The sequence below is a fragment of the Podarcis pityusensis genome (genome assembly GCF_964106645.2).
Source record: "Podarcis pityusensis genome assembly, chromosome: 14".
Classification (NCBI taxonomy): Eukaryota; Metazoa; Chordata; class Lepidosauria; order Squamata; family Lacertidae; genus Podarcis; species Podarcis pityusensis.
Genome location: NC_138039.1, coordinates 47,714,181 through 47,728,111, shown reverse-complemented (window position 1 = coordinate 47,728,111; position 13,931 = coordinate 47,714,181). Strand labels below are relative to the sequence as shown.

Here is a 13,931-nt window from a genome sequence, read left to right as displayed (position 1 = left end):
AGTATATTAAATTAAGACTTACTTAATTTTCAAAACTATTTGTAGGCCTGTCCAAGCGTCCTTCCACTTCTGAAGCTCACAGTATTAATCCAAAAAAGGCCAAGGCTGATGAGGCAGTTTCTGGAAGTGATTCACCTTCAGTTATATCTCCAAATGACACATCATTGCTTCAGAAAGGTAGGGAAGCGTCTTATTGTCCCAGCTGTTACAGCATTTTCATGAAGAGATATATCAGAAATGTTTTTTCAAAAACAGAACAGATGGTCTTTACAGGAAAAATTAAGTGTCATTGGTGCATTGGTGCAGCAACTTTCCCAGTCCAAGAAGAATTCCACAATTTTTGGTGCAAAGGGTGACTGTTTAAAAATGTAAGATTAACTTTCTAGAACAATGAGAGAACATGTAATGTAGGTGTAGAAACCTGGGGCATTGGACCTAGGAAGCCAGAGACAGGCAGGTACCACTCCCTTGCCCCAGGCAAAGGTGGGAGGCTTCCACAGAGAGGGCACCCCAACTGGGGATCCAGGGGCGTAGCATGGGTTTCTAGCACCCAGGGCGGGACAAGTGTTGCACCCCCTTGGTGGACTGGGCAGCTGGGGTGGAGGTGTACACCAGGGGGTGCACACCCTGAGCTCTTGTGAACAGAACCTGTGAGGACCAAGCGGTAAGCAGCTCTCGGTGACCACTCCCTGAAACACAGATGGGAGCATTAAAATAAGCTACTTTCAAAACTTCTTTGTGGGAGGGTGTTGCTGGTGGCCTGTATGTCACTTTGCAGTCACTTCAGCACCGTCCTCAGCTGAAAAAGCAACTCTAAAAAAATCATTAACAATGGGAGGGCAAAGGGCCTGGACATGCACCAAGGAGCTGTATGGTGCCATATTGGGAACTCCAGGTATAAGGTGGCCATTTTGCCTAGAATACACCCCCCGCAAATGTTGGCTGTGTCCCTAATATGCTTACTTTGCATTCACATCCAGAGTACAGAAAAACAATGAGAGAAATACGCTTGTATAAGTGTGTTGTTTGAAGGTGCACAATGCAGTGTGATTTTCAATTAAACTGAGGGTGAAACATCAGGGCTTAGATTGAAACATTTTAAATTTAGGCCATGCTGGAAATAGACAAACATGGTACTGAGCAAATGCCAGTATTCCACCAAGCTGCAGAGCAGAGAGAGAGAGAGATTGGGTGGTGGGGAAGAGGAAGGGAAGTGGCAAAGTTTTGACTGCTAGCCATGCAGCAGAGAGCTTTTCTTTCTCAACACAGATTTATACTTAAGGATTTGCTATGGTTAGGTTTCTTTTTTTAAAAAAAGCAAACACAGGCTTGCTGTTTCAGTAATGGTTTTCAATTGAAGATAGGCAGGACTGTACCATTAGTTTTAGCAGGTTAGTGAAGGACTTCTCCTGCATTTATATATTTATTAAGCTTCAGGGGAAACTGAGTGTTGTTCACTTAGGTTTGTTTGAACAGAAGAGAGTGAGGCCAGAGGCCATTCAATGCAGGAAAGCAGTGTCGCTCCCACCACCTGCTTCCCCTGCCGATGCCTTTTATTTGCTCAGGGTGGGAAGTTGCTGCCACCCATTTGCCTCACTTTCTCCCAGCACCCTGCTCTGATTCTGCCCCTTGATCTGGCATATCCCTGTCCCCCAATTACCTGCCTCCACGACTTTGCGAGGAGGCACAGGGGAAGCAAGACAGAGAACAGAAGCTCCTCACTCACTTGCAGCCTTCCCTTCAGCTCTAGGAATGACAGCTTTTCTGCTGCTATTAACCCTTGCAGAACTGAGCAGTAGGAACCTCTTACCTGGTCCAGGCAGAGAGTGAGGAGAGGGACAAGGGACACTTGCGGGGTTTGCATTAATGAGGGAACCTGTCTCGAGGGTACCTGGAAGCACCTCTCTGAAATGTGTGCTGGGACAATTGCCCCCTTGCCCTGCCTATGTTAAACCTCTCTTTGTGAATCCTTCTCTTTACAAGGAGTTGCTTGGTATCTACACATCTTACCAAGCTTTAAAGATTGCACTTTAATCCTGTCAACTGTTTTATACCGTTTTTATGATTTTGTGCCTTTTAGTAATTTCTAGTTTTTGTATTTATATTTTAATTGATTTATTTTTGCAAGGCCCCCAGAGGATTGATTTATTTTTGCAAAGCACACAGAGAATATAAAGTGTAAAAATACTTACAAATTTAAGAGTCTTGGAACATAGCAACTGATTTTGATAGCATGTAGAATGCAATTATTCTCTCAAAATTATCACCCTTTCAGAAGGCCCATGGATGTAAGCATTGCTGTGTTCGACCTAAGAGCTCTTGAAGCAGCAGGTCAAGCATAAATATAAGTCCAAAAAGTAATTAGGCTACTTTTGCATATCTAAATTAATTAGTGATAACACATTGACAGCCGGCAACAGAAAAAATTCTTTCCGTTTACCAAAACTACAGTTCTTGTGCCACTTGGGGAAATGTTTTGCTTGTTACAGGCAAGCTATCAAATGACTTACATGTTGCCTTTTGAGGAATATGCACACAAAGAGAAGAGGCTTAAAAAGAACTAATTATACTGTTACTCGTTATATATCTTATCTGCTTTTGTTGGTGAACTCTGTATGTTTGTCATAGTTACTCAAGCGGTACATCATAAATTTGAAAATTTGAAGAAAGTGTCTGTTCAGAAGTGATAATTAAGTCATAGGGTATACTTTTCCTTTTTACAGGTATTGCTTCGAGCAATGTTAAGCATGGAGCACCTTTTCCACAAGCATGTCCAAAGTGTAATATTCATTTCAATCTTTTGGAGCCATTAAAAAATCACATAAAGGTAAGGACCTGTTTTGGCAGAGGAAGGGGAACAAAATGAAATCATAGATGTGGCATTGAGAATTAATACATTTTAAAGATGATAGAACTTCAGAGTTAATTATACTTAAGCATGTAATGGTTCTGGTTAGTTGCTGTTCTGGGTGCTTTGAACATTATCCGCTTTTAAAAGCAAATTTCATGCCTAGCTGTCAAGATGATAAATAAGAATGGAAGAAGGGCCTGGCTGCTGAGTCGTGCCAAAGGCCCATCTAGCCAAGAACTCTGTTCTCCCAGAGGCCAACCATTGCCCTTCGTGAGAATCATGATTTTTGCTTTGAAAAAATAACTTCGTTTTGCATATTAATTTTTATGGCTGCTTGTGGTTTTCCCTGTGTGAAGAGCACTTTAAATGGCAGAATGTTCAGCTACAGCATTTTCTGTTTGCTGTGTTTGTTTCTATGTATGTTATTAAGGATATTGTAACTCTTAGAGAAAATACATATTAAATTAACCTGACTAGTATTACCCCTGTTAGTACAGAGTTAAAAAGAAGTTTGGGATTTATTGTATAAATGTGCAGAATTCTATACAGCTTGAATCTGTTATTTAGTAGCCCCTTCCCTTGAAACCATTCCAACTTCATTATAAATATATTATGAAGAGATCTTAAATTTTCTCTCTTGTTGCTTTTGATTCTTTGCATTGCTTCCTTATATGTACATCCCATAGAAGTCAAAAGCTGGTGCCATTGTTATGTAATGCATAGTAAGCTAAAGATGCATTTTTATAACAGATGGTTTATGGAATTGGGGACTCCATCAGTATTTATGCTAATCACATTTGGGTGGAATTAAGTACCCTTGATCTCAAGTTACAAAACCATTACAATTCTAGGTGTGTTTCCTTAGAAGTTATCTGAAATCTGTGGCCCTTGCTTTGTTACAAATGTGTTAAAACTTCCGGCCCCACTTACATACATTCAACTTACCTGGGCTCAAACTATCAGGTCTTGGGTTGGGAGGGGAGGGTTTACAAACATATTTTTGTTAGGTTCTAGGCTATACTTCAGTTATTTTCTTTAAAAGAGAAAATGGTTTAGTTGTTCTTTAACTTGCTTCTCTTTCAGTATTGCTGTCCAGATATGGCACATACCTTTCTGGGAATAACCCAAACAGACAGTTCAGGGACATCATCTAAAATGGCTGAAACTGAAAAAGGAAAACTGATCATGTTAGTTAATGACTTTTATTATGGCAAACATGAGGGTAACGTCCAGCAGGTGCGTCAGGAGCAGAAGACACATACGACCTTCAAGTGTGCCAGCTGCATGAAGCTTCTCAAAAGCAATATCAGGTATTTTTATATCCTGAAAAATGTATATGTGATAAAAACTTTGGGCCCAGGTTTGGCTAGTGTGTAGCTCACAGTGTCACTGTAAGATGTCTACAGGTAGTGTTTTCCCCCTTTGTTTTTGTTTTTTTGTGCAAAGCTGATTTTACATTCTTTCACAAAATGGTGTTTTCCTAATGCTACACTCAGAACAGTCTGAAGATCATACTAGAGATTGAGAGTTGATCTTTGGGAGTCCTTTCATAAGAGAGAAATGTAATCCCTGGGAATGGGGGAGTGACAGTGTTTCTCGGGAGAAGCTGCCCTATTTTTCATTTATAATCTTTGAGATCCCACTTGCACTAATCTGCTTGAAATGATAAATAGTGATAGCAGCGTATTTTAGGTTACTGGTTTTTCTTTCCCTCTATTTCCTTCCACGTGTTTGAGGAGCTTGCTCAGAGGAAGGCACTGCAGTCCATTAAAGGGCATTTTAAAAAACATAATATGCTAAATATGTGTTTATGGCAGTGTCTTTAGCACCTGTCTAGTTTATTCATTAATTATTTTTTTAAAAAAAGTGTGGTCTATTGAGCTGTTCTTTGTGTCGCTCCCAGGTTTATGAACCACATGAAGCATCACTTGGAGCTGGAGAAACAGAATAGTGAGAGTTGGGAAAGTCACACCACCTGTCAGCACTGCTACCGTCAGTTTCCAACACCCTTCCAACTCCAGTGCCACATCGAAAGCAGCCATACCCCTCATGAGTCATCAAGTAAGTTTCTCAGATGCTGTGTCTTGTACAGCAGCCATCAGTCTAGATCAGAGGTAGTCAACCTTTTTATACCTACCACCCACTAATGCATCTTTCTTGATGCTAAAATTTCCTTACCACCCACCAGTGCTCGATGGGAGGAGAATTCAGCTTGTGCTGTAGAACTCCCTACCACCCACCTAGAATCCTGAAACGCCCACTAGTGAGCGGTAGGGACCAGGTTGACGACTCCTGGTCTAGACGGCAGCCGTGCTATTTTGTCATGGTGGGGGCACATGCACTCTGCCCTAGTTGGGGCATGGGCACGCAGCAGCTCAAAGAGATATGGGATATTATGGTTAGAAACATTTGACTTTTGCAGCTTAAAAGCATTTCTACTTTTCATTGGGAGCAAAGTAATAGGCAACTATTTTTGCCACAGCATGATTTAAAAATTAGGCTGCCAAAAGACTTGAGAACTGTCCTTGGATTAATAGGCACCATCTACTTTGTCTTCCACCGTGGTTCCGATTAAGAAAAAAAAGTTCACCTCTTGTTTCTGCTCTTTTCTAGCTCTATGTAAAATATGTGAACTATCTTTTGAAACCGAGCAAGTTCTTTTGCAGCACATGAAGGACAATCACAAGCCCGGGGAGATGCCCTACGTCTGCCAGGTACCTCAGAGCATCCTCCCCCTTGTGCATGGCTGTTTGTCAAAGACTTGTTTCTAAAGAATGTTGCTTCAAGGCAGTCCATCTCTTTTTCCATTCTAGGTGTGCAATTACAGATCATCAGCATTTTCAGATGTGGAAAAACACTTTCGATCTGTTCATGAAAATACAAAGAGCCTGCTGTGCCCATTTTGCCTCAAAGTTATTAAACTTGGGGCACCATATATGCATCATTTCCTGAGACACCAGGTAAAAATACTTGATTATCTTTGGAGTATAAGCACTAGGCAAGAGGGATGTAAGATGTCTCTGCAGAAGCAACTAGTAGCTAATAAATTGTTAATCCCCCTCCCCCCCCCAAGCCCTGGTCTTCTATAAGTTATGGTAACAATAGAGCTTAGAGCCTTTTCCACAGTGAACATTTGCTGACCATTAGCATACTTGAGAAAAGTTCAGCTACGTTCACAAAGCTCCAGATGTCAATTTAAAGTTGAATATGGCTAATGCAAAGGGTTTTTTTTAAAAAAAAATGTTTCCAAGGTGAGATGGTGGCAGACAGAACTTGGAAGAAGTGTTTGATAGTAGGAATGGATGGTGCCTTAACCTATACTGTTTTCTTGCAAAGGTCTGGTTTAAGGAGCTGGAAACTATATGCTGTATCCAACATTCTGTGTCTGCTAGTGTGATTGTGAGTTTTAATCCTGCCTAACAGGAATCCAGTGCAACAGTTGTGCTAGTAGAAACTCACTATGCAGCGCATTGCTGGTAACTTGGTGCCTTCTTTGGGGCAGCAAGGTTCCCTTGGTGCAAACATTTCACTAGTGGAACAAGTGTACTTAACATCACATTCGATACAACCTTATGTGATGGTGTGTAATTAATGTGAATTGTTTGTGATTATTTTCTATCAATAACTTAGTACAGGATTTTGTTGATACTGAATACAGTTAGTCCTTTATTGCTTGCAGCCACTGCTCATCACTTTTGCACTGTTTGTTTTTGAAACCTCCTGGAATGTTAAGCTTCTATTATCCATTTCATCAGTATGTTTTGGCTTAAATATATTTTTCTTTTTTTAAAAAAGAAAAAGGGAGTACATCGCTGTACCAAGTGTAGACTCCAGTTCTTGACATGCAAAGAAAAAATGGATCACAAATCTCAGCATCACCGGACATTTAAAAAACCTGCTCAGTTAGAGGGATTGCCTCCAGGAACCAAAGTAAGCTTAAAGCATCATTTAATGTTTATTCTGAAAAATGGCTACAGGGAAATGGCAGGAGAGAGTGGTGTGTGTTCATGTGTGTTCCCCACTGCTGGTGGGTTTTTTTGTGGGGAGGGGACTTGAAAATCATTCTAAGGCTCTCTAGAGACTTGCAGAAGGGTTCAACTCTAGGCACCTTTTAACAACATTTAAAACCTTCCTGGGGCTCAGATTTAAATCTGCAGCAGACAGGGGTCTTCTTTGTTGTGGTGGCATCTGCTCTGTTCTCCTGGATTTGCAGAAGTTCAGTCCTGCTTGGGTTGCCTGACCTGACCTTAGGTGGGTGACCAGCTACAAATAAATTTGGACATACACTATGCAAAACAGATAGTTTCAGCCATCATGGACCCTTTAATGGATTTCCCCTTGCTGTGTTTGTGTGCTTTATATGAACAGGTGGGAGGGGAGTTTGCACATAGGTGTGTGTGTGTTCGTCATTGCTTTACTGTGTATTGCAGCACAGGCTCTAGCTGTGGTTGGATGGGCAATGATCTCATGGTGGGCATACTGCTAGCCATTGCCTCTGACAAAGTAGTCTGAGGGTCACAATAACAGAATTGTAGCATTGGCAGGTACACCAAGGGTCATTTATTCCAGCCCCCTGCAGTGCAGCTTGCTCAGAACTGCTCAGCCTTGTGTCATCCATGCAGTCTTCTTGCGAGTCTTTTCAGCAAGATAAATGATTGCCATTCATTTAGGAAAGAGTTAACCGGGTCTCATGTTTCTAGGTTACCATCAGAGCTTCTGCTGGATCTCTTCAGCCTGGATCAGCGACTGCATCTCCTGTCATCCCAAGTGCGTCTACTTTACACTTGTCCACCAGTGCAGCTAAAGTGACAAATGCTAAAACGACTCAGAACAAAACGAATGCAAATAAAGTAAAGCCAAAATTGAAGCCATTGAGCGTACAGAAAAAGCAAGGTCTGGGGACCACCCACAATAACAGTTGTAGCAGCAGCAGCAGTAGCAGTGGCGGCGGCAGCAAAAGAAACAATAAAATTGCAAATACAGCATTAAATAATCTAAGGTAAGTCTTCTGGTAGCTTTCCAGAGTGTAGTTTTAAATGTTAACTGATTGGAATAAAAAAGGAAATAGAACTTGAGTTCTTCTGAATCAATAGAATGGTAACAAGATTAATTTTGACTAGAATGGCCAACTGTTGGGGCCTTGTTCAGTGGGTGGGTATGTTCTGATCGTTAGAGGGTTGGCGATGCAAGTGTCACTTGGATCAGTTCCCCAGTATAAGGGTTACCTTTCTCCCAAATAGGACCTTTAGAGGCAGCAGTTTAAGTAGGAATTTCTTTCAATAGATCAGCTTCTTGTATTGATCAGAGTCTTGTAATGGTTCTCAGCTACAGTAGCGGTAAAAAACTCTGCAGATAAAAGACATTTACAGTAAAAACAGCCTCGGGCATGTGCCTGAGCTGGAGCCACGTGGAGGGTACCTCTGCCCCATTGCTGATAAAAACAAGAGAGAGGAAGATGTTCATATGAAGAACCTTTGACAGTTGCAACCTGTGTACACATTTTCAAACCTTTTCCACTGCTTTCAGTTGGTTAAGCATTGCAAGCCTGTTTGCCCAGTATCCATAAGGCCTTGAAGTAAAGAAGGCTATTTTCAGAATGCCATATGCTCCTTGGAGCTTCCCAGCTGCCCTTCCCACTTCGTCCCCTTGTGCCACATTGACTCCCACCGTGGAAGGTCCTCTGGAAAGCCTCTTTCTAAAGATGGGGCGACATTATAAAGCAGAATTCAAAAGCCAGATTCTTTTTCTCCAGGCCAGTGATATTAACTAAGCAAGCTTTTCTGGAAATAATGATTTGAAATGGGAACTTAACTTTTTTCTTAATACTGCATACTAATTCTGACATTGGTTCATATTAGATGCCCGAATATTCAGAAGTGCATTGAGTGTTATTCTGATATAAGGACATTCGCCAGCCACTTTCCAGCCTATGTTCGCTGTAGTTTATGCAGATACAGCACAAGCTGCAGTAAAGCCTACGTGAATCACATGATGAGGTAGGAAATATTCAGCTTCAAGTTGTTAAATTATGTCTGTAGTTTGTTTCTGTTCTGGTAGATTTCTGCTCTTTTTTATATTGCAGCAAGTCTGTGCCTCAGTGCAACCCTAACACCACCTCCCCTTGTGTGGGCACTGACCCTAACCAGGATTACTCCTGGGTAGGTTTCCCCCTTAAAGAATATTTGAAACCTGTTTGTTGGTGGTTGAAAGCCTGGTTAGCGTTCAGTGTGGTTAAAGCTGAGGCTGGGGGCTTGTGCTCAGGAAGAGAAGAGGCAGGCAAGGAGCATACTGTCTCTCAGCCAGTGCTATACTGCAATGCCACAGCTGCATTAACGGAAGATTGGGGCTCTGCATGGCTTTAGTGTCCTCTGTTCCATGATTTATAAATTAGCATTTATGCTTTTTTAAAAATAAATGCTAGGCTGCTTTCTTCCACTAAGGAACTCAAAGCAGATTACAGCGTAAAAATAGAAAAATAATAAAAGCAATACCAGAGCAGCACAATAAAATTCTGTAATAAAATCAGTAGTCAGAAAAGCAGTGAAGAAAATCCAGCTTATCAGAAGTAAAAAAAACCTTCAGTTGATTTAGCCTTCCCCAGAGATCTCTTCAAAGAATCAGGTTCTCACCTGGTTCTGGAAGGCCTTCCTAGGGAGAGCATTCTGAAGCATTGATGCCACAACTGAAAAAGCTCCTGTTCCTCGTGCCCATTTAAAAAAATTCAGGTTTTGACCTAGAGCATATGGGTGAACAGGGTGCTTGAAGGCCAAATTTTTCCCCCATTTCAAAGAGGGAAAACTTCCTCCATGTGAACATACTTACTGAAGTGAAGGCCCTTTAACATTTCCCAGACATTTTTAAAAGTATTGCCATTTTAACATGCTACAATTTGTTATATTTTAGCTTTTTGTAAACCCACCCTGGAAGCACTGCTTCTGCTCTCCTCTCAAAAGTTGCTCTGGAGGAATCTCCGGTTCTTAGCAGAGGTGTCTGGATAGTGGCTGAAATCAGTGGCACACCCTCCTTCGCTAGTAGAAGCATCTCCAGTCATGCAGCAGAATCTTTGGGCTCAGGAATGACTAGACATCTGCTTGTTTCTATACCTTCGATTGCAGTCTTATTGTTTAATGTTGTATTATATGATATGGGGGGACGGGACATTTCTTTGAGAAGTCCATTTCAGCTATTTTATTATCTTGTAGTTTTCACAGTGCTCGACAGAGTAAACGATTTTGGATTTATAAGACTCATTCAGAAGATCTGAGGTAACCATCTCCTTTTTCTTTTTTAAGGTGTACATTTTTTGCAACATGCATCACAGTCCTTGGATAAGTCCCGCTGTGTCTAATGAGGCTTTCTCTTCAAGTGTATTTCAGATTGCAATTTCAGTTACTGCTGAATTGGATTTAAGATGTGCGCATGTTATCTGGATTCCATCTAACTTTTATTTCTTATATAAAGCTTTGTTTTCAGAATGCAACGCTTTCTTCATAAAATGAGACAACCCTAAACTAATATCCAAGCCAAAATTCTTGATTTTTCTGATGTTTTGAGATGTGATACTGATTCTTTTGTTTGCTAAATTTTGCTCATCATCATGATTTGTTGTTTTGAATCCATTTTTCCACATATCAGCAATTTCACAGATCCAGAAGTTATAAGGAAAACCATCAAGGGAGGGGCGGGCACTGATAACTTTGCTTACCGAAAAAAGTACAACCTTTCCTTCTGTAGTCTTGTTCTTTCCAATAATATTATTCATATATGCAGTGCTTATGAGAAATTCTTGGAACGAACATGTGTACCAGCTAGTATGTAATGAGTTATATGTATATATTAGTCCAGTGCAGGGTTGACTTCACATGACATGGTCAGAAGAAGCCTTTTGTAACCTTTTGCCTCCCTTGCACTCAGGGTTACTTCTTCCTTTTTCCCCTAGGGGTGTTACTCTTGTTTGTCTTAATTGTGAGTTCCTGACTGATGCTTCCGGCTTGGATAATATGGCTACGCACTTGAACGAAAACCTTACTCACACTTGTCAAGTGATTATCGAAAATGGTATGTGGCTCATGTACCTCTGACATAAGCCAGATGTTAGCCTGTTGTCGTTTTGTTGGTTTTTAACACTACTGATCTTCTCTTTAATTCCAGTTCCCTCGGACTGTCTGGTTGCCGACAACCTTTCTCAGTAAGTTTCTGAGATTAGCTTGTTTGTCAGTTGGGTGGTTGTGTTGATGGTCTTACAGCATAGAAACAAAGAGTAGATACCTATTCTATGATACAGAAGCAAGTTTGGTTGTACTCCAGATAAAAAAAATGCAAATTCCATTTTAAATATTTTTATTAAGCTTTATTACATACACACAAAGGCCAGGATAAAAAAACCCACGCAACTTGGTTCAAGTGTTTTTGGGGACTTAAGGTTTATGTTTTACGAATAGTAGCCCCCAATACTGTGTGTCAAGCCGTATTTGAAGCATATGTGTTTGAGTGTGTGTATGATAGTGAGTTGTTCATGGGGGGGGGTGTTAAATCTCTGCTTAGCATCCCTAAAGTGCCTTCTTTTGGAATCACAACCCAAGTCTACCATAGTTTTCGCTCCATTACATGCATTTTTTTCCTCCTAGAAAGTAAGGGGAAATGTCTGTGCGTGTTACAGAGCGAATGCTTCCCTCCTCCGTGGTTTCCAGCGGGAGAAGAGCCGCTGAATGGGGAGGAGAGAGGGACAGAGTGCCTGGAGGGAGAGAAGCAGAACCTGCTTGCTTTAAAGGAGCCTACCGGACAGGAGCCGCTTACACTCGGCTCTCTGTATCTCTCTCGTCCCCACTCAGTGGCTCTTCTCCCGCTTTGCTGGAAATAGCAGGAAAGATTTTCAGCTCGCTAAGGGGGAGAGGAGGGAGAGAAGCAGAGCCTGCTTGCTTTAAAGGAGCAAAGCGGGAGAGGAGCCGCTTAAGCGGGGGGGGGGGGGGGGGAGGGAGGGAGAGAAGCAGAACCTGCTTGCTTTAAAGGAGCCTGTCCGGTAGGCTCCTTTAAAGCAAGCAGGCTCTCTGTCCCTCCAGCAAAGTTTTTCAGCTCGCTAAGGGGGGGAGGAGGAGGGAGAGAAGCAGAGCTTGCTCCACGCGTGCTCCTTGTCCCTTGAGTGCTTTTCCTTCCCTCCCCACTTAAAACATGGTTACAAAGCACAGATCCACATGGATCCTCAGGATTTTTGCACTGGGTCACCCCAAATTCACCATCAGATCACATAGCATATCCATGGCTACAGTTTGCACCAAAAAAATCACGCACCCACTGTTGCCTGGGGCCGCAGTGGTGCAAAAACGTGGTTACAAACATAGATCCACATGGATCCTCAGGATTTTTGCATTGGGCTACCCCAAACTCACCATCAGATCAGCATGAACCACAAAAATCATACATCCACTGTTTCGTGTAGAATATTTTTTTTCTTGTTTTCCTCCTCTAAAAACTACATGCGTGTTATGGTCGGGTGCGTGTTATCGAGCGAGAAATACGGTAATTACAGTGCTTTGTCTAATAAATTGTAGTGTTCTGATGCATCCTTATTAATGAGGAAGCAGCCACCCAAGCCGGTGGAGTTCCTCTGCATCAGGCCAAAGGGGGCCCATCTAATTCAGCCTCCTCTTTCCCAGAGTGGCCAAGCCTGATGCCCCAAAGGGCCTCTCAAAGCAGGACACGAAGGCAGCAGCCCTTCTCTGCTGCTGCCCCCACCATCCACAATTGGCATTCAGGGTACACCGTCTCTGAATCTGGCGTTTCTGCCAGCAATCGTAACAGTTGATAAAGCTCTTCTTCATGATTTGTCTAAATCCACCTTTAAAACCATCTGAGCGAAACTGTTAGCCACCTTCCTATCTTGTGATAGTGAGTTCCAAAAAGCATATTATGCTTTGTATGAAGAAGTAGTTTGCTGTTGTCGAGCCTAGCCTGAGCCTGTTGCTGGTTGTTCAAATGCCTTCTGTTACACCCTGTTAAAAATGAGTTCCCACCTATTTCCTGTAGTTCTAACCTGTTTGAGGGATGTGAAATTTACCATTGTTGCAGCAGCTTGTATTCTTATTTAGTTGGTCAAATTAAATATGTTTAGTGTCTCCCATATACAGATTTTTTTTAATTTCATTTTTGCTATGTCAGACAAGTTTTAACATAAGACAGTTTATCATACTTTTTTTTCAACCACAGTAACAAATTATCAACCTTCAATGTAAATAAAACAATATTTTCTGTATGCTGCATCTCTGGACCAGCTGCTGGCACAGATAAAAGCCTGTTTCTCCTTTCTGAGTATCAGTTGCATTTGGCAACTTGGGTTCCCCACAAAGCTGATATATAGCAATGCAAGATAAGGAAGTCTCTTTTCTCTGGTCACTTTCAGTAACAGTATTGATTGTAAAAGTTCCCTCCCCTTCCATATGGCTTTGACGTAACATGTTTTGCACATGGTGGGTTGTTTTCCCCACACTACGTAGTAGAAACAATAAACATGTTTCACAATAAACAATGTTTCACAATATAAATGTGATTTGCATGTTCTGCAGAACATGTAATGCTGGTTCTATGTAGTATTTTAAAGTCATCAATAAGACATTACAAGAAGTTAGATGTACTTTTAAATATATGCTTTTAAGGCCAACCTATGAGGAATCTTTTGATAATTGTCAAATGGTTGCTAATGACATACATCCTTTTAAAGTTACAAAAAATGGAATGAGTTATGTCAGCCTGTTAGCACTGGCTCTCGCCCTCATAACTAAACACATGCAGCTCCTTAATATGCCAAGTACCTTGTATGTTGCTGCAGCCTTAGTAGGGTCATTAATCATTTAATTCATGATTAATAAAATTTCTACCCGGGTGTAAGAGGTGCAGTTCCATACTTCAGCGGATTAAAATTCACTTCAGTGCCACATCAACAAAGAAGATACAATCACCAGAAATTTCTTTAAACAAAAGCCTTTGCAAGGTTAAATTGTATGTTAAAAATCACGAGTCTACAAGGTTTTATAGGAGAGGTGCACTTCTTGCTCTTTCTACAGTAGAGTTGTTCTAGCATAAAATA

The 13,931-nt window shown here is 41.4% G+C and overlaps 2 protein-coding genes across 7 annotated transcripts in view; one reads left to right on the top strand and one right to left on the bottom strand.

Annotated features, from left to right (window-relative positions):
* Positions 1 to 13,931, bottom strand: part of TCF12 (transcription factor 12) — a 236,997-nt gene that overhangs the window by 160,371 nt on the left and 62,695 nt on the right. The gene's annotated exons all lie outside the window — the stretch shown is intronic.
* Positions 1 to 13,931, top strand: part of ZNF280D (zinc finger protein 280D) — a 31,773-nt gene that overhangs the window by 11,763 nt on the left and 6,079 nt on the right. For all 5 annotated transcript variants that reach the window (XM_080980669.1, XM_080980667.1, XM_080980665.1 and 2 more), the window contains 12 exons: positions 46 to 177; positions 2,724 to 2,827; positions 3,935 to 4,161; positions 4,755 to 4,912; positions 5,465 to 5,565; positions 5,665 to 5,811; positions 6,647 to 6,781; positions 7,552 to 7,850; positions 8,710 to 8,847; positions 10,054 to 10,116; positions 10,791 to 10,909; positions 11,003 to 11,039. In XM_080980669.1, coding sequence (XP_080836795.1) covers positions 46 to 177; positions 2,724 to 2,827; positions 3,935 to 4,161; positions 4,755 to 4,912; positions 5,465 to 5,565; positions 5,665 to 5,811; positions 6,647 to 6,781; positions 7,552 to 7,850; positions 8,710 to 8,847; positions 10,054 to 10,116; positions 10,791 to 10,909; positions 11,003 to 11,039 — 1,660 coding nt within the window. The remainder of the gene's footprint in view (positions 1 to 45; positions 178 to 2,723; positions 2,828 to 3,934; positions 4,162 to 4,754; positions 4,913 to 5,464; positions 5,566 to 5,664; positions 5,812 to 6,646; positions 6,782 to 7,551; positions 7,851 to 8,709; positions 8,848 to 10,053; positions 10,117 to 10,790; positions 10,910 to 11,002; positions 11,040 to 13,931) is intronic.